Raw genomic sequence first — 23658 nt, 5'->3', positions numbered from 1 at the left:
TTTTTCCCCACTCGGCGACACACCTGCCGGGGGTCAAACTCTGGTAATTGGTGATTCTGTTCTCAGACATGTGAAGCTAGAGACACCGGCAACCATAGTCAATTGTCTTCCAGGGGCCAGAGCAGGCGACATTGAAGGAAATTTAAAACTGCTGGCTAAGGGTAAACGTAAATTCAGTAAGATCATAATTCACGTCGGCAGTAATGACACCCGGTTACGCCAATCGGAGGTCACTAAAATCAATATTGAATCGGTGTGCAACTTTGCCAAAACAATGTCGGACTCTGTAGTTTTCTCTGGTCCCCTCCCCAATCAGACCAGGAGTGACATGTTTAGCCGCATGTTCTCCTTAAATTGCTGGCTGTCTGAGTGGTGTCCCAGAAACGATGTGGGCTTCATAGATAATTGGCAAACCTTCTGGAGGAAACCTGGTCTTGTTAGGAGAGACGGCATCCATCCCACTTTGGATGGAGCAGCTCTCATTTCTAGAAATATGGACAAATTTATTAAACCCCCCAAAATATGACTATCCAGAGTTGGGACCAGGAAGCAGAGTTGCAGTCTTACACGCCTCTCTGCAGCTTCTCTCCTCCTGCTACCCCCCCCCCCCCAAAAAAAAACGATCTCCATAGAGACTGTGTCAGCTCCCAAACAGACAAAAAACAAACTAAAAACCAGCAACAAACAACTTAAACATAAACAATTACAAAGAAAGAACAATACAGTATCCACATCTGAACCAAAGAGTAAAACAGTGAAATGTGGATTATTAAATATTAGGTCTCTCTCCTCCAAGTCTCTGTTAGTACATGACTTAATAATTGATCAACAAATTGATTTGCTCTGCCTTACAGAAACCTGGTTGCAGCAGGATGATTATGTTAGTTTAAATGAATCAACACCCCCGAGTCATTCTAACTACCAGAAATCTCGAAGCACAGGCCGAGTGGGAGGTGTGGCAGCAATTTTTCACACCAGCCTATTAATTAATGAAAGACCAAGACAGACTTTTAATTCATTTGAAAGCCTGATGCTTAGCCTCGTCCACCCCAGCTGTGAAACTCAGAAACCAGTCTTACTTGTTATCATCTATGGTCCACCTGGGCCTTACACAGAGTTTCTGTCTGATTTCTCAGACTTTATATCTAATTTAGTTCTGAGCTCAGATAAAATAATTATTGTGGGTGATTTTAACATCCATGTAGATGCTAAAAATGACAGCCTCAACATGGCATTTAATCTGTTATTAGACTCAATTGGTTTCTCTCAAAATGTAAAAGAACCCACCCACCACTTTAATCACACTCTAGATCTTGTTTTAACATATGGCATAGAAACTGAACATTTAACAGTGTTTCCTGAAAACCCTCTCCTGTCTGATCATTTCCTGATAACATTTACATTTACAATAATTGATTACACAGCGGTGGAGAGTAGACTTTATCAAAGTAGATGTCTTTCTGAAAGCGCTGTAACTAAGTTTAAGAATATAATCCACCCACTGTTATCATCTTCAATGCCCTGTACCAACACAGAGCAGAGCAGCTATCTGAACGCTACCCCAACAGAGGTCGATTATCTTGTTAATAATTTCACCTCCTCACTACGTACGACTCCGGATACTGTAGCTCCTGTGAAAACTAAGGTCTCTAATCAGAAGTACCTGACTCCGTGGTATAATTCTCAAACACGTAGCCTAAAGCAGATGACTCGTAATCTGGAGAGGAAATGGCGTGTCACAAATTTAGAGGATCATTATTTAGCCTGGAGAAATAGTTTGCTGCTTTATAAGAAAGCGCTCCGCAAAGCCAGAACATCTTACTATTCATCACTGATTGAAGAAAATAAGAACAACCCCAGGTTTCTCTTCAGCACTGTAGCCAGGCTGACAAAAAGTCAGAGCTCTTTTGAGCCAACCATCCCTTTAACGTTAACTAGTAATGACTTCATGAACTTCTTCACAAATAAAATTCTTATCATTAGAGAAAAAATTACCAGTAATCGTCCCACAGATGTAATATTATCTACAGCTACTCTTAGTACCATTGATGTTAAGTTAGACTCTTTTTCTCCAATTGATCTTTCTGAGTTAACTTCAATAATTACTTCCTCCAAACCATCAACGTCTCTTTTAGACCCCATTCCTACAAAACTGCTCAAAGAAGTTCTGCCATTAATTAATTCTTCGATCTTAAATATGATCAACCTATCTCTAATGATCGGCTATGTACCACAGGCCTTCAAGCTAGCTGTAGTTAAACCTTTACTCAAAAAGCATCTCTAGACCCAGCAGTCTTAGCTAATTATAGGCCAATCTCCAACCTTCCTTTATATCAAACATCCTTGAAAGAGTAGTTGTCAAACAGCTAACAGATCATCTGCAGAGGTTTATTTGAAGAGTTTCAGTCAGGTTTCAGAGCTCATCACAGCACAGAAACAGCTTTAGTGAAGGTTACAAATGATCTTCTTATGGCCTCTGACAGTGGACTCATCTCTGTGCTTGCCCTGCTAGACCTCAGTGCAGCATTCGATACTGTCGACCATAATATCCTATTAGAGCGATTAGAACATGCTGTAGGTATTACAGGTACTGCACTGCAGTGGTTTGTATCATATCTATCTAATAGACTCCAATTTGTTCATGTAAATGGAGAGTCCTCTTCACACACTGAAGTTAATTATGGAGTTCCACAGGGTTCAGTGCTAGGACCAATTCTGTTTACATTATACATGCTTCCCTTAGGCAGTAGGCCTATCATTAGAAGACATAGCATACATTTACACTGCTATGCAGATGACACCCAGCTCTATCTGTCCATGAAGCCAGATAACACACACCAATGAGTTAAACTGCAGGAATGTCTTAAAGACATAAAGACCTGGATGGCCGCTAACTTTCTGCTTCTTAATTCAGATAAAACTGAGGTTATTGTACTCGGCCCTGAAAAGCCTAGAAATATGGTATCTAAGCAGATTCTTACTCTGGATGGCATTACCTTGGCCTCCAGTAACGCTGTGAGGAACCTTGGAGTCATTTTGACCAGGACATGTCCTTCAACGCACATATTAAACAAATATGTAAGACAGCGTTCTTCCATTTGCGCAACATCTCTAAAGTTAGAAATATCCTGTCTCAGAGTGACGCTGAAAAACTAGTTCATGCATTTATTACTTCCAGGCTGGACGACTGTAATTCATTATTATCAGGAAGTCCAAAAAACTCCCTGAAAAGCCTTCAGCTAATCCAAAATGCTGCAGCAAGAGTCCTGACAGGGACTAGAAAGAGAGAGCAGATTTCTCCTGTTTTGGCTTCCCTTCATTGGCTTCCTGTTAAATCCAGAATTGAATTCAAAATCCTGCTCCTCACATACAAGGTCTTAAATAATCAGGCCCCATCTTATCTTAATGACCTTGTAGTACCATATCACCCTATTAGAGCACTTCGCTCTCGCTCTGCAGGCCTACTTGTTGTTCCTAGAGTATTTAAAAGTAGAATGGGAGGCAGAGCCTTCAGTTTTCAGGCCCCTCTTCTGTGGAACCAGCTTCCAGTTTGGATTCAGGAGACAGACACTATCTCTACTTTTAAGATTAGGCTTAAAACTTTCCTTTTTGCTAAAGCATATAGTTAGGGCTGGACCAGGTGACCCTGAATCCTCCCTTAGTTATGCTGCAATAGACGTAGGCTGCCGGGGGATTCCCATGATGCATTGAGTTTTTCCTTTCCAGTCACCTTTCTCACTCACTATGTGTTAACAGACCTCTCTGCATTGAATCATACCTGTTATTAATCTCTGTCTCTCTTTCACAGCATGTCTTTTATCCTGTCTTCCTTCTCTCACCCCAACCAATCACAGCAGATGGCCCCGCCCCTCCCTGAGCCTGGTTCTGCCGGAGGTTTCTTCCTGTTAAAAGGGAGTTTTTCCTTCCCACTGTTGCCAAAGTGCTTGCTCATAGGGGGTCATATGATTGTTGGGTTTTTCTCTGTATCTATGAAGCACCTTGAGGCGACGTATGTTGTGATTTGGCGCTATATAAATAAAATTGTATTGAATTGAATTGAAATATACTGAACAACATGCAAAGCATAATATATAAAATAACATTTACCTGAGTTTTTTCTTTGAAAGAACCCTCTAATGTCCATTCTTATATTTCAGTACATAACTGAAATCGATTTAGTCAGGGAGGGTAAGAACTGAAAATATGAAATAAACACACGTAAGCTAAGACTCTCTAAAAAAAAAAAAAGCATTTGTTCGGCTTTTCATTTCGCCATTTGTTGATTCACTTGCAGAGCAAGTAACGTAACATGGGTCAAGTGATCAGTTTGATATCAATCTTTCGTGATGCACCGTCATATTTACATTATTTGTACGGTACGAATGATTTGCTTTGGTACCTGCTCAAACTTAAGCTCTCCTTAGCATGGCTGGCTCCGTTTCTCCAACAGCGCATTCACAGGCGGCAGCTGCCCCGCCCCCTCGCTCAGTCGCTTAGTGCCTGAGCTCGGATCATACCAATATCAGGGGGGATTCACGCACAGTCGTAAATTCCCACAGTGTGCACTATGTGCTTCGAATATTGTGTGTAGTTTTTGTTTTATACAGTTGTCAGCCAGGCATCTAACTATGAAAAAATTACACTCCAAAAGACCCCGGGCTTCTGACAAAACAACCCGGGCTTAAGCCCAGTAAGCCACCCCCACGCTCCGCCCCTGGCTTAGAGGCAGCTGGGCAGACAGCCGGCACGCAGGACCATGCAGCCTGCATGCTGAAGCGAACAGCATGCACAGCAAAATCTCCAGTGTTAAATTAACACGAGAGTGTCTATATGGGTCCACACCTCTGAGTGTTAAATACAACACTGTTGAGTGTTAAATTAACACTTTTGACAGTGTTATATGTTTAAAAGTGACCTAGTCAGTTTTGAAGATTAACAATGGCTAACACTGAGCAGTGCTGATTTTCTAACACTGGAAAATAACTGAAAATGTTAGAAATATTCCAGTGTTAGTGTCATGATTCGGCTGTGTGCAGGCTGAATGAGGATCCAATCGCAAACTCACAGAGGCAGGAATGAACTCAAAATTCACAGCTTTATTGCTGGAGAGCAGAACCATAGAAATTAAACCGGGAAACTATAACGTAACACACAGAGAAACACACGGCCATGGATGAGGGAGAACGCGACACCGAACTGAGGGAGACGCAGACATAAATACACAGAGGGTTAACCAGGGAAGTGGGAACACACGGGGAACATAGCTGACACAGATAACCATAACGAGACAGGGCAGGAGTGAACACAACATGACGCATACTGACGAGAGACTGTCAAAGTAAAACAGGAAGTACACGGAGGTTCAGACAGGAGGAGAGAGCACGGGGAGAACACAGACATAACGGGCTGGGGAAAACATGGAATAAAACACAAGGAGAGACGAGGGCTCACAGATACACAGGGGCACACAGGAGGTAACCAAATAAGGAACATCTTAACTAAATAACCTAGGAACCAAGGCATAAATAGGGAACAAAATACAAAACACACAAAAGCTAAGAATACTGGGCCAACATGGCCCAGGACCATGACATCACCCCCCCCTCAAGGGCAGCCCAAACCCGAGAACCAAAACACAAGACAAACAGAAAAAAACCCACCCAGGGCGGGAGGCGGGGGACCAGGACGGAGGGAACGAAACCAAACAAAAGACGAGGAGCATGAACCAAAACTGAGTCCACAAAGACACAAAAACAGTTCAAAACAGGGAGGCAAATGTCCAAAGAGGTCAGAAGGTCAACCCGGGAAGCGACAGCACAAACGTTCATAGTTCAGCTGTTCCGGGGGCCGGCCACGTGAAAAGTGGCAGTGGCGGCAGAACAGATCCGGAGGCCGGCCGCGTGGAAGACGGCGGCGGCAGAGCGGGTCCGGAGGCCGGCCGCATGGAAGACGGCGGCGGCTACAGAGCGTCGGGCGTACTGGTTGAGGCTTGGTGGGCACAGGACCAGACGGTGGCGTGGCAGCCACAGGCGACGGAGCCGGACCAGGCGAAGGCGATGACGGAGCCGGACCAGGTGAAGCGGGGGCTGGACCAGGCGTAGCAGAGGCAGAGGCCGAGGCGGGACCAGACGAGGATGAAGCCGAAGCCGGACCAGGCGACGGCGTGGGCGGAGACACGGCTGCTTCAAACGTGGATGAGGCCGCTGGTGGAGCAGCTGGTGGCTGAACGGGCCCCTCGGACCCTCCAGCAGAGACAGGTGGCTAAACGGGCCCCTCAGACCCTCCAGCAGAGACAGGTGGCTGAACGGGCCCCTCGGACCCTCCAGTGGAGACGAGGAGGTGCTGGCCGGGCTGACCAGAGCCGCCAGCCGAGACGAGGAGGTGCTGGCCGGGCTGACCAGAGCCACCAGCAGAGACGAGGAGGTACTGGCCGGGCTGACCAGAGCCGCCAGCGGAGACGAGGAGGTGCTGGAGAGGTTCCCCTGAACCCCCAGCGGAGACTAGAAGAGGCCGGAGAGGTTCCCCTGAACCCCCAGCGGAGACTAGGAGAGGCCAGAGAGGTTCCCCTGAACCCCCAGCGGAGACGAGGAGAGTCGGAGAGGTTCCCCTGAACCCCCAGCGGAGACGAGGAGAGGTCGGAGAGGTTCCCCTGAACCCCCAGCGGAGACTAGGAGAGGCCAGAGAGGTTCCCCTGAACCCCCAGCGGAGACGAGGAGAGGTCGGAGAGGTTCCCCTGAACCCCCAGCGGAGACGAGGAGAGGTCGAAGAGGTTCCCCTGAACCCCCAGCGGAGACGAGGAGAGGTCGGAGAGGTTCCCCTGAACCCCCAGCGGAGACGAGGAGAGGTCGGAGAGGTTCCCCTGAACCCCCAGCGGAGACTAGGAGAGGCCAGAGAGGTTCCCCTGAACCCCCAGCGGAGACGAGGAGAGGTCGGAGAGGTTCCCCTGAACCCCCAGCGGAGACGAGGAGAGCCTGCAGAGGTTCGCCTGAACCCCCAGCGAGAACAGATGCAGAGACTTCTGGCTGAGGGGACGCTAACTGTAGCTGCACAGGGCACGCAGTCGGCTTGGGATGCAACGGCTGGGGCTGTGCAGGGCAAACAGTCTGTCCAAAGTTTGTCAACACCACGCAGTCCTCAGCTGGCGGAGAAAGCTCACAAAGACTTCCAGCTGAGGTTGGCAGTGTCTGAACGGGTTGCTGAGCTATTAACTCGGCTGGTGACTGAGCTAACTGAACTAGAGACTGAGCTGGTGACCAAACAGGGAACTGGGCTGATAACTGAGCTAATGACTGTGCTATGGACAGAAGTGCAAGTTGTAGTTGTGGTTGTAGTGATAGTGGAACAGCAGGTAGTTGAACTGGTGATTGAGCAGGTGACTGACTCTTGGCTGCTCTCCTCCGGGGAACAGGAATGGGTGCTGGGCCTGGCCGAACACCAGCCATCCCCACCCGAAGAACAGATACAGGTGCAGGGACGAGCTGGGCTCTGGCTGCCTTTACCCTGGGGGCCGGTGTAGGTGCAGGAGCTAGCTGGACCTCTGCCGCTCCCACCCGAGGAACTGAGACGGGTGCAGGAGCCAGCAGGGTCACAGTTGACCTCACCCGGGAAGCCGGAACAGGCACAGGCAATGGCTGGGTGTCCATCAACCCCACCTGAGGAGCAGGTACGGGTGCCGGGATGAACGGAGCCTCTGCCAGGCTGGGGACAGAAGCAGGGACCAGCTGGACCTCAGCCACCCTCTCCCGAGGAACTGATACGGGAGCAGGGGAAAGCTGGGCCCGCGCTGCCCTGGTTACAGGAACTGGAGGTGGAGAGCGAAGCACAAAAGCGATAACAGTCACTGGGTAAACAAGGTTAATGGTGCCAAACACAGTTTCAGCAAACCGCAACTTATGGTGGGCTGGTTCTAGCAACTCTGCTGTGCTTAAGTTGTCCATGTCATGATTAGCAGTCTTAGAAAGAGTGAGTTTAGGAGCAGCCACAGGTACTGGAGAACTCACACAAGCAGCGTCTGGATAACCCGGATGTGAAACAACACTACACACAGTCGTACAGGATGTAGCCCGAGACGTAGTACACACAGAGTCCATGAAACTTGGCCGAAAAGCATGGCGCACAGAGTTAAACTGACATGACCGGGGAACAGAAAAGTTAACCTGTGCAACCAGCTCTGCAGTGCTCAAACTAAAAAATGTTGCCAGTCTTTGAATAGCAGGCTCTTGACCTTAGCAGGCATTGAATACACAGTTTCAAGGAGTCCACGAGGAAAAGCAGAAACAGTCTACTGCTTAGCAGGCACGAGAGAAGGTGAGGTTACACAGGTAGCGTCTGAGTTAGCACTTTCAAGTTGTGGCACAGAAAAAACCACAGCCTGAGAAACTGAAGGAGCAACACTGGGAGTCACAGATACAAGAGCTGGTTTAAAGATTAAACTGTTCATAGCAGAGGAATAGCTAATAGTCTCTGTGTCACCTGGCTCAGGCAGAAAGCTAGGCGTAGACATTAAGTTGGCTTGCTCAGCAACACAGGTCTCATTCTCAGTAACTCTTTGAGGAGCTGAGAAAGCAATGGCTGGTTGAGGAGTTGGCTGAGAAATATCAGAAATGTCTAAAGACAAAACAGGCTGATTAAAACAATTCTGCGGGTCTACCATGCTGGTAGCAGTATGTAGGTGAGTCTGGTGTAGGCTGACAGTCTTTGGTTGGGCTAACTCCACAGGTGAAACATTCATACTGGCTAACTCAGAGTAAACACTGCGAGCATTACAAAAATCTGAGGGCCCAAAAACACAAAGATTACTAGCGAGAGCAACTGGTGAATAATCTGACACTGAGGTGCCTCGCTGTATAGTGTCTCTAGAGTCCAAACACACAGTGGCGGAGTTATCCGATTCAGGCAACACAATGGCGGGCAAAACAGAGTTACTCACAGTAGTGCATAAGTCATGAAGTCCAGGATCAGAAAACTTGGGCTGAGAGAGTGACGCACAGTCACTCTCACCCACGGGTGAAGCCTGCTCAGCTGTACGGGAACGCTGGCGACGTGAACACCGTTTTCTCCGGGAAGGGGGAGGAGACGAGCCGGGCCGCGAATCCTCCAGCGGACCGGGCTGAACATCCTCCGACCCTTCATACTGGAGCGGCAGCTCCGGGCGGATATGTACCGTGGAGACGAGGAAGTCCTGAATGAGGGGGTGTAGCGCGCCGAATAGCCAGGGGAGTCCGGAAACCATCCTCTGTAAGCGAGTGGCTAACAACTCCTGGTATTCTGGAACTGGCAGCGCGGCCCACTCTTGGCAATGATATAACCGTCAGGTCTACCGTATAAATTAAATCCGCCCAGAGCTCGGCGGAGGGATTGTGAGCTGCTGGGTCCATGTCATGGTCGCGTTCTTCTGTCATGATTCGGCTGTGTGCAGGCTGAATGAGGACCCAATCGCAAACTCACAGAGGCAGGAATGAACTCAAAATTCACAGCTTTATTGCTGGAGAGCAGAACCATAGAAATTCCATCCATCCATCCATCCATCTTCATCCGCTTTATCCGGGGCCGGGTCGCGGGGGCAGCAGCCTAAGCAAAGAGGCCCAGACCTCCCTCTCCCCAGCCACCTCCTCCAGCTTATCCGGGGGAATACCAAGGCGTTCCCAGGCCAGCCGAGAGATATAATCTCTCCAGAGTGTCCTGGGTCTGCCCTGGGGCCTCCTCCCGGTGGGACATGCCTGGAACACCTCACCCAGGAGGCGCCCAGGGGGCATCCTTGTCAGATGCCCGAACCACCTCAGCTGGCTCCTTTCGATGTGGAGCAGCAGCTGCTCTACTCTGAGCCCCTCCCGGATGGCCGAACTTCTCACCCTATCTCTAAGGGAGAGGCCAGCCACCCTTCGGAGGAAGCTAATTTCTGCCGCTTGTATCCGCGATCTCGTTCTTTCGGTCACTACCCACAGCTCGTGGCCATAGGTGAGGGTAGGGACGTAGATCGACCGGTAAATTGAGAGCTTCGCTTTTACACTCAGCTCCCTCTTCACCACGACGGACTGGTGCAGCGTCCGCATTACTGCAGCTGCAGCCCCAATCCGTCTGTCGATCTCCGGCTCCCTTCTCCCATCACTCGCGAACAAGACCCCGAGATACTTGAACTCCTCCACTTGGGGCAGGAACTCATCCCCGACCCGGAGTGGGCACTCCACCCTTTTCCGGCTGAGAACCATGGCCTCAGATTTGGAGGTGCTGATCCTCATTCCCGCTGCTTCACACTCGGCTGCGAACCGTTCCAGTGCGAGCTGGAGGCCCTCACCCGATGAAGCCAACAGAACCACATCATCCGCAAAAATCAGAGATGAGATTCTGAGGCCACCAAAGCGAAAGCCCTCCGCCACTTGGCTGCGCCTAGAAATCCTGTCCATAAAAATTATGAACAGAACCGGAGACAAAGGGCAGCCCTGGTGGAGCCCATCACCCACCGGGAACGAGTCCGACTTATTGCCGGCAATGCGAACCAAGCTCTTGCAACGGTTGTATAGGGATCGAATGGCCCGTAGCAATGGGCCAGACACCCCATACTCCCGCAACACCTCCCACAGGACACCCCGAGAGACACGGTCGAATGCCTTCTCCAAGTCCACAAAACACATGTAGACTGGTTGGGCAAACTCCCATGCACCCTCAAGTATCCTGGAGAGGATAAAGAGCTGGTCCAGTATTCCGCGACCAGGATGAAAACCACATTGTTCCTCCTGTATCAGAGGTTCGACTAATGGACGAACTCTCCTTTCCAGCACCCTGGCATAGACTTTCCCAGGGAGGCTGAGGAGTGTGATCCCCCTGTAGTTGGAACACACCCTCCGGTCCCCCTTCTTAAAGATGGGGACCACCACCCCGGTCTGCCAGTCCACAGGTACTGCCCCTGATCTCCACGCAACATTGTAGAGGCGTGTCAACCAGGACAGCCCTACAACGTCCAGAGCCTTCAGGAACTCGGGGCGGACCTCATCAACACCAGGGGCTCTGCCACCAAGGAGTTGTTTAACTGCCTCAGTGACCTCGCCCCCGGAAATTGGCGGGTCATTCCCCTCATCCCCAGACTCTGCTTCCTCCTCGGAAGACGTGTCAGTGGGATTAAGGAGGTCCTCGAAGTATTCCTTCCACCGCCTGACAATTTTCTCAGTCGACATCAGCAGCGCTCCGCCAGCACTATACACAGTGCAGGTTTGCCAGAATCTCTTCGAGGCAGTCCGAAAGTCTTTTTCCATGGCCTCTCCGAACTCCTCCCACACCCGAGTTTTTGCTTCAGCCACTGCCCGAGCCGCATTCCGCTTGGCCTGTCGATACCTGTCGGCTGCCTCCGGAGTCCCACAGGCTAACCAAGCCCGATAGGACTCCTTCTTCAGCCTGGTGGCTCCCTTCACCTCTGGTGTCCACCATTTGGTTCGGGGATTACCACCACGGCAGGCACCAACCACTTTGCGGCCGCAGCTCAATGCAGCAGCTTCGGCAATGGAGACGCTGAACATGGTCCATTCGGACTCAATGTCCCCAGTCTCCCTCGGAATGCTGTTGAAGCTCTGCCGGAGGTGTGCGTTGAAGATCTCGCGGACTGGGGCCTCTGCTAGACGTTCCCAGCACACCCTCACTACGCGTTTAGGTGCACCAGGTCTGTCCAGCGTCCTCCCCCGCCACCTGATCCAACTCACCACCAGGTGGTGATCAGAACCATAGAAATTAAACCGGGAAACTATAACGTAACACACAGAGAAACACACGGCCATGGATGAGGGAGAACGCGACACCGAACTGAGGGAGACGCAGACATAAATACACAGAGGGTTAACCAGGGAAGTGGGAACACACGGGGAGCACAGCTGACACAGATAACCATAACGAGACAGGGCAGGAGTGAACACAACATGACGCATACTGACGAGAGACTGTCAAAGTAAAACAGGAAGTACACGGAGGTTCAGACAGGAGGAGAGAGCACGGGGAGAACACAGACATAACGGGCTGGGGAAAACATGGAATAAAACACAAGGAGAGACGAGGGCTCACAGATACACAGGGGCACACAGGAGGTAACCAAATAAGGAACATCTTAACTAAATAACCTATGAACCAAGGCATAAATAGGGAACAAAATACAAAACACACAAAAACTAAGAATACTGGGCCAACATGGCCCAGGACCATGACAGTTAGAAAACGAGCACTGCTCAGTGTTAGCCATTGTTAATCTTCAAAACTGACTAGGTTACTTTTAAACATATAACACTGTCAAAAGTGTTAATTTAACACTCAACAGTGTTGTATTTAACACTCAGAGGTGTGGACCCATATAGACACTCTCCAGTGTTAATTTAACACTGGAGATTTTGCTGTGTGCCGCCCTCAGGCAGGACCCCCGCGCACCTCGCTCAACAACAACAACAGCAGAAGCAGCGCACAGGTTTTAAGCATGTAAGGCATGATTGCAGATGCAGTGAAGGTGAGTCCATCTCATCTGCAGCAGCATCGCAGACCACGGCCGCCACAATAATAAAGCATTTTTTATTTAATTATAAATAAATTATTTCTCCTAATTACGTCCTGGGTTTTAAGTAATTAATAATACAAACTGGACTATTCCATCTCACTGACCTCTGTCATCATCTTAAGTGGGGGAACTTGCACAATCGGTGGCTGACTAAATACTTTTTTGCCCCACTGTAGCTAGCGCACAAACGTTACTAGCGTTACCCACGGATACACTGAATCAACTCTCTTATTTGGTCACATTAAATGCCTTATAAACAAGAAAAACACTCTAAACATGTTACAGTAAATAAGTATCAACTTTACATAAACATATGTAGTGCTCATATACTGCTCTCACCTGAAACACAGCAAAACAGCAGTTCTGTGTTACTGACGGCTTCCATTACAATAACTGGTCTTATTTTGCCAGTTTGTCTCAGCCTCCACTGCCACCTTCTGGCAAAACTAAATATCACCCTAACATCACATCAGGGGGGAGCAAATGAGCTTTTGGCTCTGTGCTATGATATGAACTGTTGTCATAACAATAGCAAAAAAAGGTGATGTTGGGTGGGGAGCACGAACTCGTCACAAGAACTTCAACAAGAATTCTGAGACTTGTTTTTGACGCTTAAAATACTCAGGGTGCCACACATGCTTTAACCAAAATTAATTAAATGAATGAATTAATGAATTGGTTGCTCAGTCAGCAAGCTCTTAATATTATTTCTTCATGAAATGTATTAAATTGTAATACAAATTGCTATTTTGTGTTTGTGGTGTGAGAGAGTAGGGAGAGAGACAGAGAGAGACCAACTTTCACAAAGGTTGCATCATATTTCTTTTCCATCATTTTGGTGAAGTGGGAGTGGCCTGGTAGGTAGTTATCATGGTAATCGGGGTTGAACTGCTTGATCATCTCTTTGAAACCTCAATCATCAACCATGGAGAGGCGTCTCATGTCTATCACCAAGATGTTCAACATTAATTCAGTCAGGATATCTGCTTGCTGGGGTGTGCATGTTGTTGGCTTGGTGACAAAGTTGTCCATTGAAGACAAACACATTTTCTTTTAGCAGTACTGTAACGTACCATTTACAGTCCACACACAGCCCAGGTGAACTACACCTGCAGTGATTCTACAGCATTTCCTCTAAGTTCAGCTATGAAAAATTGTGAATACATCCTCTCAGATAGCAATCCATAGAGACAGCACTGGAATTCCCATTCACAAACGTATACATCTGCAAATAACTTTTAACTGCAATTGACCCAGCCTAGCAGAGAATTTGTGGTCGTCAAATCTGTGGATACAGTTTACAAATATATGTACCTCAATTTTATGTGGAAGAAGTCGGTCACAGATGGCTTCCACAGCTTGTGTTGTTGAATCGCCAACTGTATCGTCTGTTTAACCACTCGATTAAATCTCTCAATTTGCCCAGTAGCAGTGCAAGATGAATGGTGATGGCGAATTTGTCTGTCTTCTATTAAGGCAGCAAAGGCAGCAGAGGTTCTCTGAACACCGCTTTGTATTGTAATAACAGTGTTTGTGTTAATGTTCTGAGTAAAAGCAGCCTCTGGCCATTTCCTATAATAATCAGTCAGATTATTAGATTAGATTAGTGATTATAACTACAAGAATCAGTGCTCCTTCAGCAAACATACCTAGATGCTGGAGGATCAAAGTCAAATTAACTCACAGTGACTACAGCAAACTTATGCCATGGGCCATCTGGCAGAGGTAAAACTGGTCAAACAACTGGCACAAATGACAGAAGTGAATGGCATTGATCACCTCTGTGTCCATGTTCAGCCACCAGTAGAGTTCACTTAGTCATTGCTTTGTCTGCAGCACTCCCTCATGAGACTCGTACGCAGTGGAAATCAGGTCAGGATGCAAAGCCATGAAAAACAAAAAGGTGGTAGAAAGAGTATTATGAGCAGTATTTGAGAAGGGCAACAAATACAGGGTCAGTGTCATCAACATGTACAGAAGCACCACTGGAACCAGCTGATGGAGCAGCAGGAAAGGGCAAGAAGTACGTGCAGTCCGCTGCAGCATTGATGGTGGTCTGTCCGTAGGATAAAGTGGCGTTCCCAAAGGTATCTACCCCAACATTCAGCAGCCTGCATGGCGTGAGCAGAGTGTAACAACTGATACTTTACCAGTCACATGTCAGAACTCTGTAGCTCATGTCATACACACAGGGAGCATCCTGTCCTGCTCACTCATGCTACATCCTGTCTGGGTAATTCCTGTATTCAAAATACAAAAACAGGATGCAAAAGTCATCTATCACTAAAAATTCTCACTACATTTGCAGCTTGTCTGTGCTTTTGAAAATAAAACCTTTGCCTTGTTTGTAGCAGATCATTAAAGTGAAACTCATATTCATTGTGGAATAGTACCAGCAGAGTGATTTACAAACTCACGAGCCTGACAAAATATAGGGAAATGAGAGCTCCTATTTTGCTCCTATAAGACTATTCTGGGAATAACAGTCATTTTTATTCTAGAGCCCTTTGCGCTCAGAGGAAACTGGATTCATTATAACAACAACACTGCTATTGTTACATTCAGAATTATTTGTGCATGAAGATATCCACTTCTCCCAGTGTTTTGGCAAAATTGACAATGCAGAAATCACAGCAAAACAAACACCATACATCAAACAGCTAAAAGGTGTCAAAAGAACCGCTTGGATTATCACAGCCTTAGATAACAGAAATGCGTGTTGACACACACACACACACACACACACACACACACACACACAGTCTTCTCCCACCACTAATCTGTAATCAGACTGCTATCCTTGCTGTCAACTGAGAAATTCTCTAATCATCTTAATGCATAACAGCCTTTTTAGTAAAACTGGGTCATTTTACTTTTACTTTCCGATTGCAAAATACTTTTTAAATGCAAGGGCTCAAACAACATTTGCCTTGATTGCATTGCAAGTAAAGTAAAGTAAATTTCTGAAATAGAAAATTAAATCTGGACTATGATCTTAATATCGCCAATGGGATAGGAATCTATTGACACAGATTGGCATGAGATACAACGGCCGAACTAAAGAGGAGCAACAGAGGCTGCAAGGGTGGAGCGAGGAAAGCGGATCACCGGAGGCGATTCAAACCATCAATCCCAACAGTGATAATGGGCAACGTGAACACATTACAGAATAAGATTGATGAACTGTCTGCTCTCAACAACCACTGACTCTACCGAGAGTGCAGTTTGTTTATCTTCACAGAGACGTGGCTAACCGAGCTAACGCCGCAGGCTAACATAGACCTATGTGGATTCACATCCATGAGAGCTGATAGGGACACACAGGCCAGCGGAAAAAGCGTTAACAACAGATATTGTAACCCTGGACACGTCTCCGTGAAAGTATAGGTATGCCGTCCGGACCTGGAGCTGTTAGCCATTAGCTTGCGGCCATATTATCTACCTCGCGAGTTCAGTGATGTGATCTATGTGTGTGTTTACATTCCTCCGAGGGCCTACGCAACAGCTGCCTGTGAGAATTCTTTACAAATCCTACCATGTGGATTCATGGATTTTCTTTTCACATTCTGTCTCTCACAGTTGAAGTGTACCTCTGGTGCAAATTACTGACCTCTGTCATCATTTTAGGTGGGGGAACTTGCACAATCGGTGGCTGACTAAATACTTTTTTGCCCCACTGTATGTACTGAAACCAACTACTTCCGCTTGTCAGCTTAAGTTAAAATGTTAAGTTTTTTCCTCTGATTATTTTTTTTAGCATTTTTTTACTGAGTTTGTTACAAATATTCAGGTTAAAAAAACTGTCGGAATTATTTTTAATGAGTTATGTTCACAAAGTCACATGTGCAGTACTCTGTACAGGCCTTTAAAACAAATAAAAATTAAACAGCTGTCGGCAGAACTGTAGGACTGAACAACTTCAGATCCTGAGTGTGTGAGGACAGAGAAGGATCAGCTCTATTTCAGATTTGAGATAAACTTTATATTTCAGTTTGTGATGATTCTGTTTGTGATTACAGGAGCCGTCCTCAGATTCAGACCTCAGCACCACCCAGTGACAGCAGACAGATCATCCTATATCTTCACTCTTTGTAGTAACTCCAAAATTAACTGAAGAAAACAGTACAAAGGTTAAAGTACCACATGTGCTGTCACTGAAAGCTGCAGCTGTTTTATTGATAAAGTTAAAGACAACAAGTCAAAAGGATTAATCACCCCTGTAACTGTGTCACTATACATCAGCATTAACAGGACCTCAGTTTGGTGTTTCAGAAAGCTGCTGATCTCAGACCTGCACAACTTCTGTTTTAAACACTGAATGTACTCACACAGGAAAACGGAGAGAGTAATTTTTCCAGAGTCAACATCATTTTCATCTAAAAGAGTAGTTATTGCACGTTTTGGAACCTAATCACTTCAATTGGCCGCTAGAGTTGGAGCCAAAAAACAGAGGAAATTCTATCAGAGTAATATAGAACGACCACGCCCATTTTCGCTTCTTAAGTTTCGTTTCTGCCGCCATTTTCTTATCCCGCAGTGGAACGGAGGCGACTGTCAGCATAAGCCAGGTAAGTGAGCAAAGTGCTAAATAATGATTTTATATAGAATAAAATGTGGAGTTTTTGTTTATGTGAAGGGTAATGCATGTATTATATTACAGCTTCTGAGTTTGTGGGTCTTACATGCTACATAATTGCCAAGGTTTATGCTAATGTTAGCTTCCAACAAAATTAATGTTGTTCGACCACTCAGACAGCTATATTTCAATAAACTTAATTTAGCATTGCTGAATAGCTGTTTTTAGGTAGTATAATTGACCAGGGAAGTGTGTTTTTAACAAATCCTGTGCACCAATGTTTTATCCAAAATGGTAGGTGAGCACATGTTTTTTACTCAGAATTGAATTGTGTGCATGGTTGCAGTCTGTAGCCCCTAGTGTATTAGATTAGCATTATACAAACTTCCTATTGCTGCAATGTAGAGCTTTCTATTACTTATGTGTTTTTTTTTACATGCTTTTTCATCAGAACAGAGCATCGTGAGATTGTAAGACATACAAGGAATATATGTGTGTGTTTTGTTCAATTTTGCAAGTATTTGTAATAAATCAGATTATTTAACAATATCCTTTTCATATCATGAAGGATGCAAGCTGTGCGTGTAAAGTATAGAGAACAACAAAAGTACATCTGTTTTGAGGGCCAACTGACCTACACATCGTTTTTTGGAATGTGGTGAGTAAAAAAATCAAAGTTTCCAGTGTGTTTCATAGCTTGTGTGAATAAGTCAAGCTTTGGGGATGGTGCTATAATAGCTGCTATACCAAATGTTTAGGCTTTTTTTCTGGTTCAGTTTATGTAATTTCACTTTTTTTTTGCCTTGTTCTGGTATTAATTTCAAATGTATAATGCAATTTTATAATGTTCACAGTTGCCAAGAAGTTCAACATTCCAAACTTGGACTTCAAAGTTTTTGATGACTCAAAGACTGAAGTTGATGAGGATGTTTTTGATTTCCTTATGAAAAAACAAAACCTTGGTGTGCTAGAGATTTGTCAAGCACAAGGTCCAAATCCAGATGGTAAGTATCTTGGAATGTCATCATCATCGTCATTTTTAAACTTTTAATTGACCGGGTAGTGGGGAGAGAAACCACAGTCCAGTTTATTTCCTGGTTGCAAGTGGAGAGGGTGTGAGCAGTTACGTAAGCACAGTCAGTTGTCCTATCAAATTACTTGGTCCAAATATTAAGATTGGCCAAACTTTTTTCAGGATCCCACGGGAATGGAATAATGATGAGTTTCTATCCCTGATGGAATTTTTAACAGTTTAATGTCCCATCAGCTTGGTAACAGCATTTTAACTTAAGCAAAGAAAAATCTAACATCTGCAGAAAGGTAAATGTCACTAGAATCACTCAATCACTGAGCCACTGTGTCATTCATGCTTTAACCCTTGTATGGTGTTCGGGTCTGTGAGACCCGTGTTCAGTTTTTTTCAAAAGAAAAATTAAACAATTAATTATTTTTTCACGTGTAAATGTGTTGTGTCTTTCCACTCACTCCACTTGATTATAACTGATTTATTTATAACATTTTATATAAAAGAAAAACGAGAAGCACATTAATTCATAAATGTGATCTAACAAAGGTAAAGGGAAAAAATTAACCATGTTTGCTGTTCATATGTCTTGTAATTGGGATGAAGTAAACATCTGTTGAGTAATTTAACATAAAATTGTTTGATAGTGTTAATTCGGAAAGCCAAAACTCTAGCGGGTCCACCAGACCCATGAACACTGGCTGAGTAACAAAAATACGAACACCACACAAGGGTTAAGTCCTGGCTAGTAGAACATGTTCTGTGTAAGGCAAGCTAATAAATTTACTGAATTGTTTTCAAATAATCCTATATTTTGCTGGGTACTACAATGTTTATGATTGTGTAAATAACACTAACCATCATACGAACTTAAACAAGAAGGCAAGAAGACATGAAACACTAAACATATAAAGGCTAATTTACATCATGGAGCCCTGCTCTCAAAAACTGACATGGATTTAACTATTTCTGAAGCTGGATTTAAGAAATAACTGCTAAACATTTAAAAAGATTTTCTGTTTGTTATGGAATGTGATGTCATGTGGTTGGTTGTGACTAATAAACTTAAATTAGTTTATGTTATCGATTCTGTCACTCATTGGCTAAAACAGGAACATCAAGGCACTACAACTAAAAATCTTCAACACTGCTCACTCATAAAGCACTTTACAAACCCAGCTACATGAACCTCATTGTTGCAGTCAGGGGCAGCACAAAAGTGACCTCTATAATTTTTATGATTTGATAGATTCTTCTGCAAGCACCTCCTTTACCAGTTCCAGTGGAGAAATTGAAGTGGACTCTGATGACACCATATTATTGGAACACAGTCCTACAACAAGACGGAGAGCTGACGACACTTCTCTTGCCCGAGTAAGCTATGTAGTTTGCTGTATACCCTTTCAGAAAGTTGACACAAATTTGAATATATTATATGTATTATTATCACTGTCATAAAAGCACAAGATTCTGCTGTCTTTCCTTCAGCACAGGTCTGCAAATTGTAGACCAGATCGGCAACATAAAAAGTTAGTGTGCTTGAGAGACAGACAAATTTAAGGGTAATTATTTGTGCTTTTTAACAGAACTTTAGGTGGCTTTGAAGCACAGTGATCATGAATATCTAATGAACCTCAATTCTATACTAAAACATACTTAAAAAAAATAACATGTATTCGTGACTATAGACCTTTGATTTGATCTAGAACGAACCTGAAAGCTTTTTTAGTATCACAAGAAAAATATTTATGATATATTGATTATATATTATTATATCGCTCTATTTTACTGTAACTTAGATGGTTGAAGATGTTCTAAAGAACAAACCAGGAGGAGAGAGGATCATCAATGAGTATGCCCGGACAAAAAGCCTAACGGATAGCAGACGGCGTGACATGGTCAAGATATTAGTTGCACATATGACAAGTGAACATGGGTATGCTGACATAGTTATTTCATAAGTATATATATGATAAATTCATTTATCATTTATTCATTCATTTATTTTCTTAGAGGTGGTATTTAGACTTTCAACTTTGTGTTTGTCTGTGTAGGACAAGTCCTTCAAGACGTGTTAAAGAGAAATATGCAAAGGGTATCATCACGTTGTTCCCATACCTGGCTGATCCTAGGAGCAGGCTGGGCTATGTAAGTACAAAAAAGAATAAGTTCAAACAATTTACTTTTCACTCGTGAATGTAAGACATTTTTCAGGCATGAAATATATGTAGAATTTACTTAACAGTTTGGCTCTGGATTGAGTAAAGCTGAAGATGTTTTTCTTTTCGCAGGACTTTCCTCTGTGCTGCCTTTTCTTAACTCTCATTATTTAAATCCCTTTAGAGTTCAGCACTCCAGTCCCGAGCAAGGGAGCTCAATTGCTGCAATTTTCAGATTGAAAGTGTAAATATATTTTAACATGTTAATTAAAATATTTCATTTAATTTTAGGAGCATTTTTACAATGCAGAAGATGGGAGTGGGTATCTGGCTTGGAGATTGAAGTTTATCCAAAAGGAAGCTTCTAATGGACAAAACAAGACTCCCAGAATGTCAAAAACGCAAATGGGTATGTGATATTGTTAGTAGTTATAATTCAAGTCTCACTCATCTGGAGACTAAACTGCATGCATGAAAATTCTAGCTGAGTTCTCAAGCCTTGTAGGACACGGTGTCACTTTTTTGTCTTATTCATATCCACTGTTAGGGGGCCCAACATCTGATAGAGACTGTTTCAGAGAAGACAACTGCCTAATGACAGACAGCTTGTGTTCTGAGGCTATTGCACTGATGAAACATACAGCTGATGAAGGAATTGTTATGATGAAGATGAAGCAGACCTTCAACTATCGCCAAAAGATGATTCATGATCCAGTGAAGTCATCTGATATCTTTTTGGACTTCCCAAGATTCCTGGATATAGGAGGATTAGTATGTTTATCTTACCTTCAACTTCCCTCACTGTTACATTTATAAGTTGAGGTGCATCTGAGAAAAAAGTGAGCATAAAAGTTGTTTGATACAAGGAGTTTCAAAAACTTAATTTCATCTCTTCTGCAGATTGAACAAGATTTTACTTTGATGTTCGATGAAGCCACCTCTGTGAAGTTCCTGGAGAAGTGGCCCACTATCTACAAGCAGAAAGTCCTCAAACAAAGCCGTGGTCTCACGCAATCAGATGACCTTCAGTACCTTGTGCAAAATGCTGAATGCACAATAGAAGTGGAAAATGGTGAGATAAAATAAATGGAATTTTATTGTTATGTTTTAATTGGAGCATTTGAAAGTGTAACACCGTCACCTGCTGTCGCTTTTTTTTTTTTCAAAACTTTATAATGTAAGTGTTAACACAGTTGCAGATAACGTGTTTTGGCAGCTAATTATTGTTTCCAATTTACTTATGTTTCCAGGATGGGACAGTGACATGTCATCCATTTTGATCCTTGTACACCTGTTACCACCATCACCTCATGGCCGCAAGAGACCAGGAAAGCTCTCAGCCAGACAAGCCTGTGACCATCTTGTCAAGTTTGTCAAGGTAAAGTTACAGTAAAGGAAACATAACTAGTTATATTTACATTGATAACAATATTTCAGACGAACTAAAAGGTGTATGTTTAAATACAACTATGAATTTAGTCATTACCAAGAGATGTATACAGCTCAGTCAAGCAGCCTTTATGTCTTCCACAACCATATGTAGGCTGTATTTGCAACATCACACATTTCTTTTATCACTTGAGTAAAGTACACAAACAACAAGTCATTCCAAACTTTAAGTTCATTGTAAATAGAAATGCTACAATTTCAACACATTAACTGTCATGGTAATTAACATATTTATATAGATTATATCTGCATATAGATTTTTGTAGATATACAGATAACAGATACTAGTTTTGACAAGCTAGTAGTTAAAATTGAACTAGTTTTGTCTGTTTTGTATCTGTCCTTAATTCTGTCAGCTTCTTGTTTTTTAACCGAAGTCTTATCATGTTGGAACGTTTATCTGTCTTTGTGTCACAGACGGGAACTAGCATCCAGGGGCATCTCGATGGCATCACAGAGAGCCTTCAACCATACCTTCTTGCAGTGGGCACTCAGAGGAATGTGATTCACAAGTACTTCATTGTGATAGACAAACATGCAGTACCTTGTAAGTCACCAGGCTCTCTTGCTTGTTTTGATGAGCTTTTCAAAGCTCACTTTGTCTTTGGTACGTCATATGACCACGATCTGGTCAATATGTACAACTTCCTGCAGACCACCATTTACGAGATAGATGTTGATACAACCAAAGTGAATCCTAGGGTTGCAGAGTTGAGGGCTCGGATGCTGCGTTGAATATTTTTTTTCTACTAAGAGTGTTGAGCTGGAATGTTTTGTTTCATTTGCAAGAGGTCCCAGACAAATGCTAATTCCTTGATAAAGCATTTCAAAGTGATCCATGGACTCTGTTCTGGTAAGACTCTTCGTCTTAAATGTGGCCAGTTTGGCTGTGCTCAAGTTTATGGCACATTTTCTGGGTTCAAGTTTTGTGTACAAGAGATGGACCTCATGTAATTTGTGTTGAAGAGCTTTTCTGTTGTAAAGCATTTGATTTACAGGTGTCATACAGTGATAGTGATTCCAGTTTTTATATTGTACCATACTGTTTCCTGTGAACAATAAAGGTGGCTGTTAAAATATAAATAATTTCTGATTTATTTATTGTACCTTGCAGTGAATGATAATACATAGAGGGCGAAATAAAGTCACATATTTTTCTTCTTTTAATTCTATTTAGAGTAAAATTTAGTTGTATGTAAAATTTTAATTCTATTTGGAGGGAAAATGTTGTTCTATTTGAAATAAATTAGAATTCAATTCTGAGTAAAATTCTGCTCTATTTAGAATAAAATACTATGTAGAGTAAAATTCTGTTCTACTCAGAGTAAAATTATTGTTTTTATTTTATACTAAACTGAGTAAATTATCATCATGTGTATTAAAATATTTGCACTGAATAGAGTAGATTTAACTCTGAAAGTTTAACTCTACCGTAAGAGTAAACTTTACTCCATTTAGACTGGGACCAAATACTGTCTTTTTTAGAGTAAAATTTTTTTCAATTTGAGTAAAATTTACTCAGTGAATTTTACTGTGCAGCTACATGAAGATGATGTTTTCTCTGACACAATTAAATAAAACCTGATTAAAGTCAAAGGTTGTTACTTGTATTTGAACTAAAAACTTGTGATCTGGAATTCTTTCACTGTTTTTGACAATAGTGTGTTATTTATCATAAAGTAATTCAGAGTCATTCATACCAGTCAGTGTGCGGCACGGTGGTTAGCACTGTTGCCGCACAGCAAGAAGGTCCTGAGTTCAATTCCAACATCAGGCCGGGGTCTTTCTGTGTGGAGTTTGCATGTTCTCCCCGTGTTTTCGTGGGTTCCCTCCAGGTACTCTGGCTTCCTCCCACCGTCCAAAGACATGCAGCTTGTGGGGATAGGTTAATTGGATGATTGCCACTAGGTGTGAATGTGCGAAT

At 44.0% G+C, this 23658-nt stretch overlaps 1 protein-coding gene across 1 annotated transcript; it reads left to right on the top strand.

The window, feature by feature from the left end:
- Positions 1-19947: 19947 nt before the first annotated feature.
- LOC146563407 (uncharacterized) lies at positions 19948-22469 on the top strand. The gene is made up of 7 exons (XM_085290240.1): positions 19948-20062; positions 20181-20274; positions 20577-20694; positions 20833-21056; positions 21186-21357; positions 21536-21663; positions 22152-22469. Exons 1-7 carry the CDS (start codon positions 20022-20024, stop codon positions 22467-22469), a joined length of 1095 nt encoding a protein of 364 aa, XP_085146366.1. The 5' UTR covers positions 19948-20021.
- Positions 22470-23658: the final 1189 nt, after the last annotated feature.

This window comes from Mchenga conophoros, linkage group LG11, assembly GCF_057382185.1.
Source record: "Mchenga conophoros isolate Kocher_MC1m ecotype Shallow Benthic linkage group LG11, M_conophoros_male_GT1.1, whole genome shotgun sequence".
In the NCBI taxonomy this organism is placed as follows: Eukaryota; Metazoa; Chordata; class Actinopteri; order Cichliformes; family Cichlidae; genus Mchenga; species Mchenga conophoros.
Note: the sequence above shows the minus strand (reverse complement) of the source record. Positions and strands in the feature narration are given on the sequence as shown.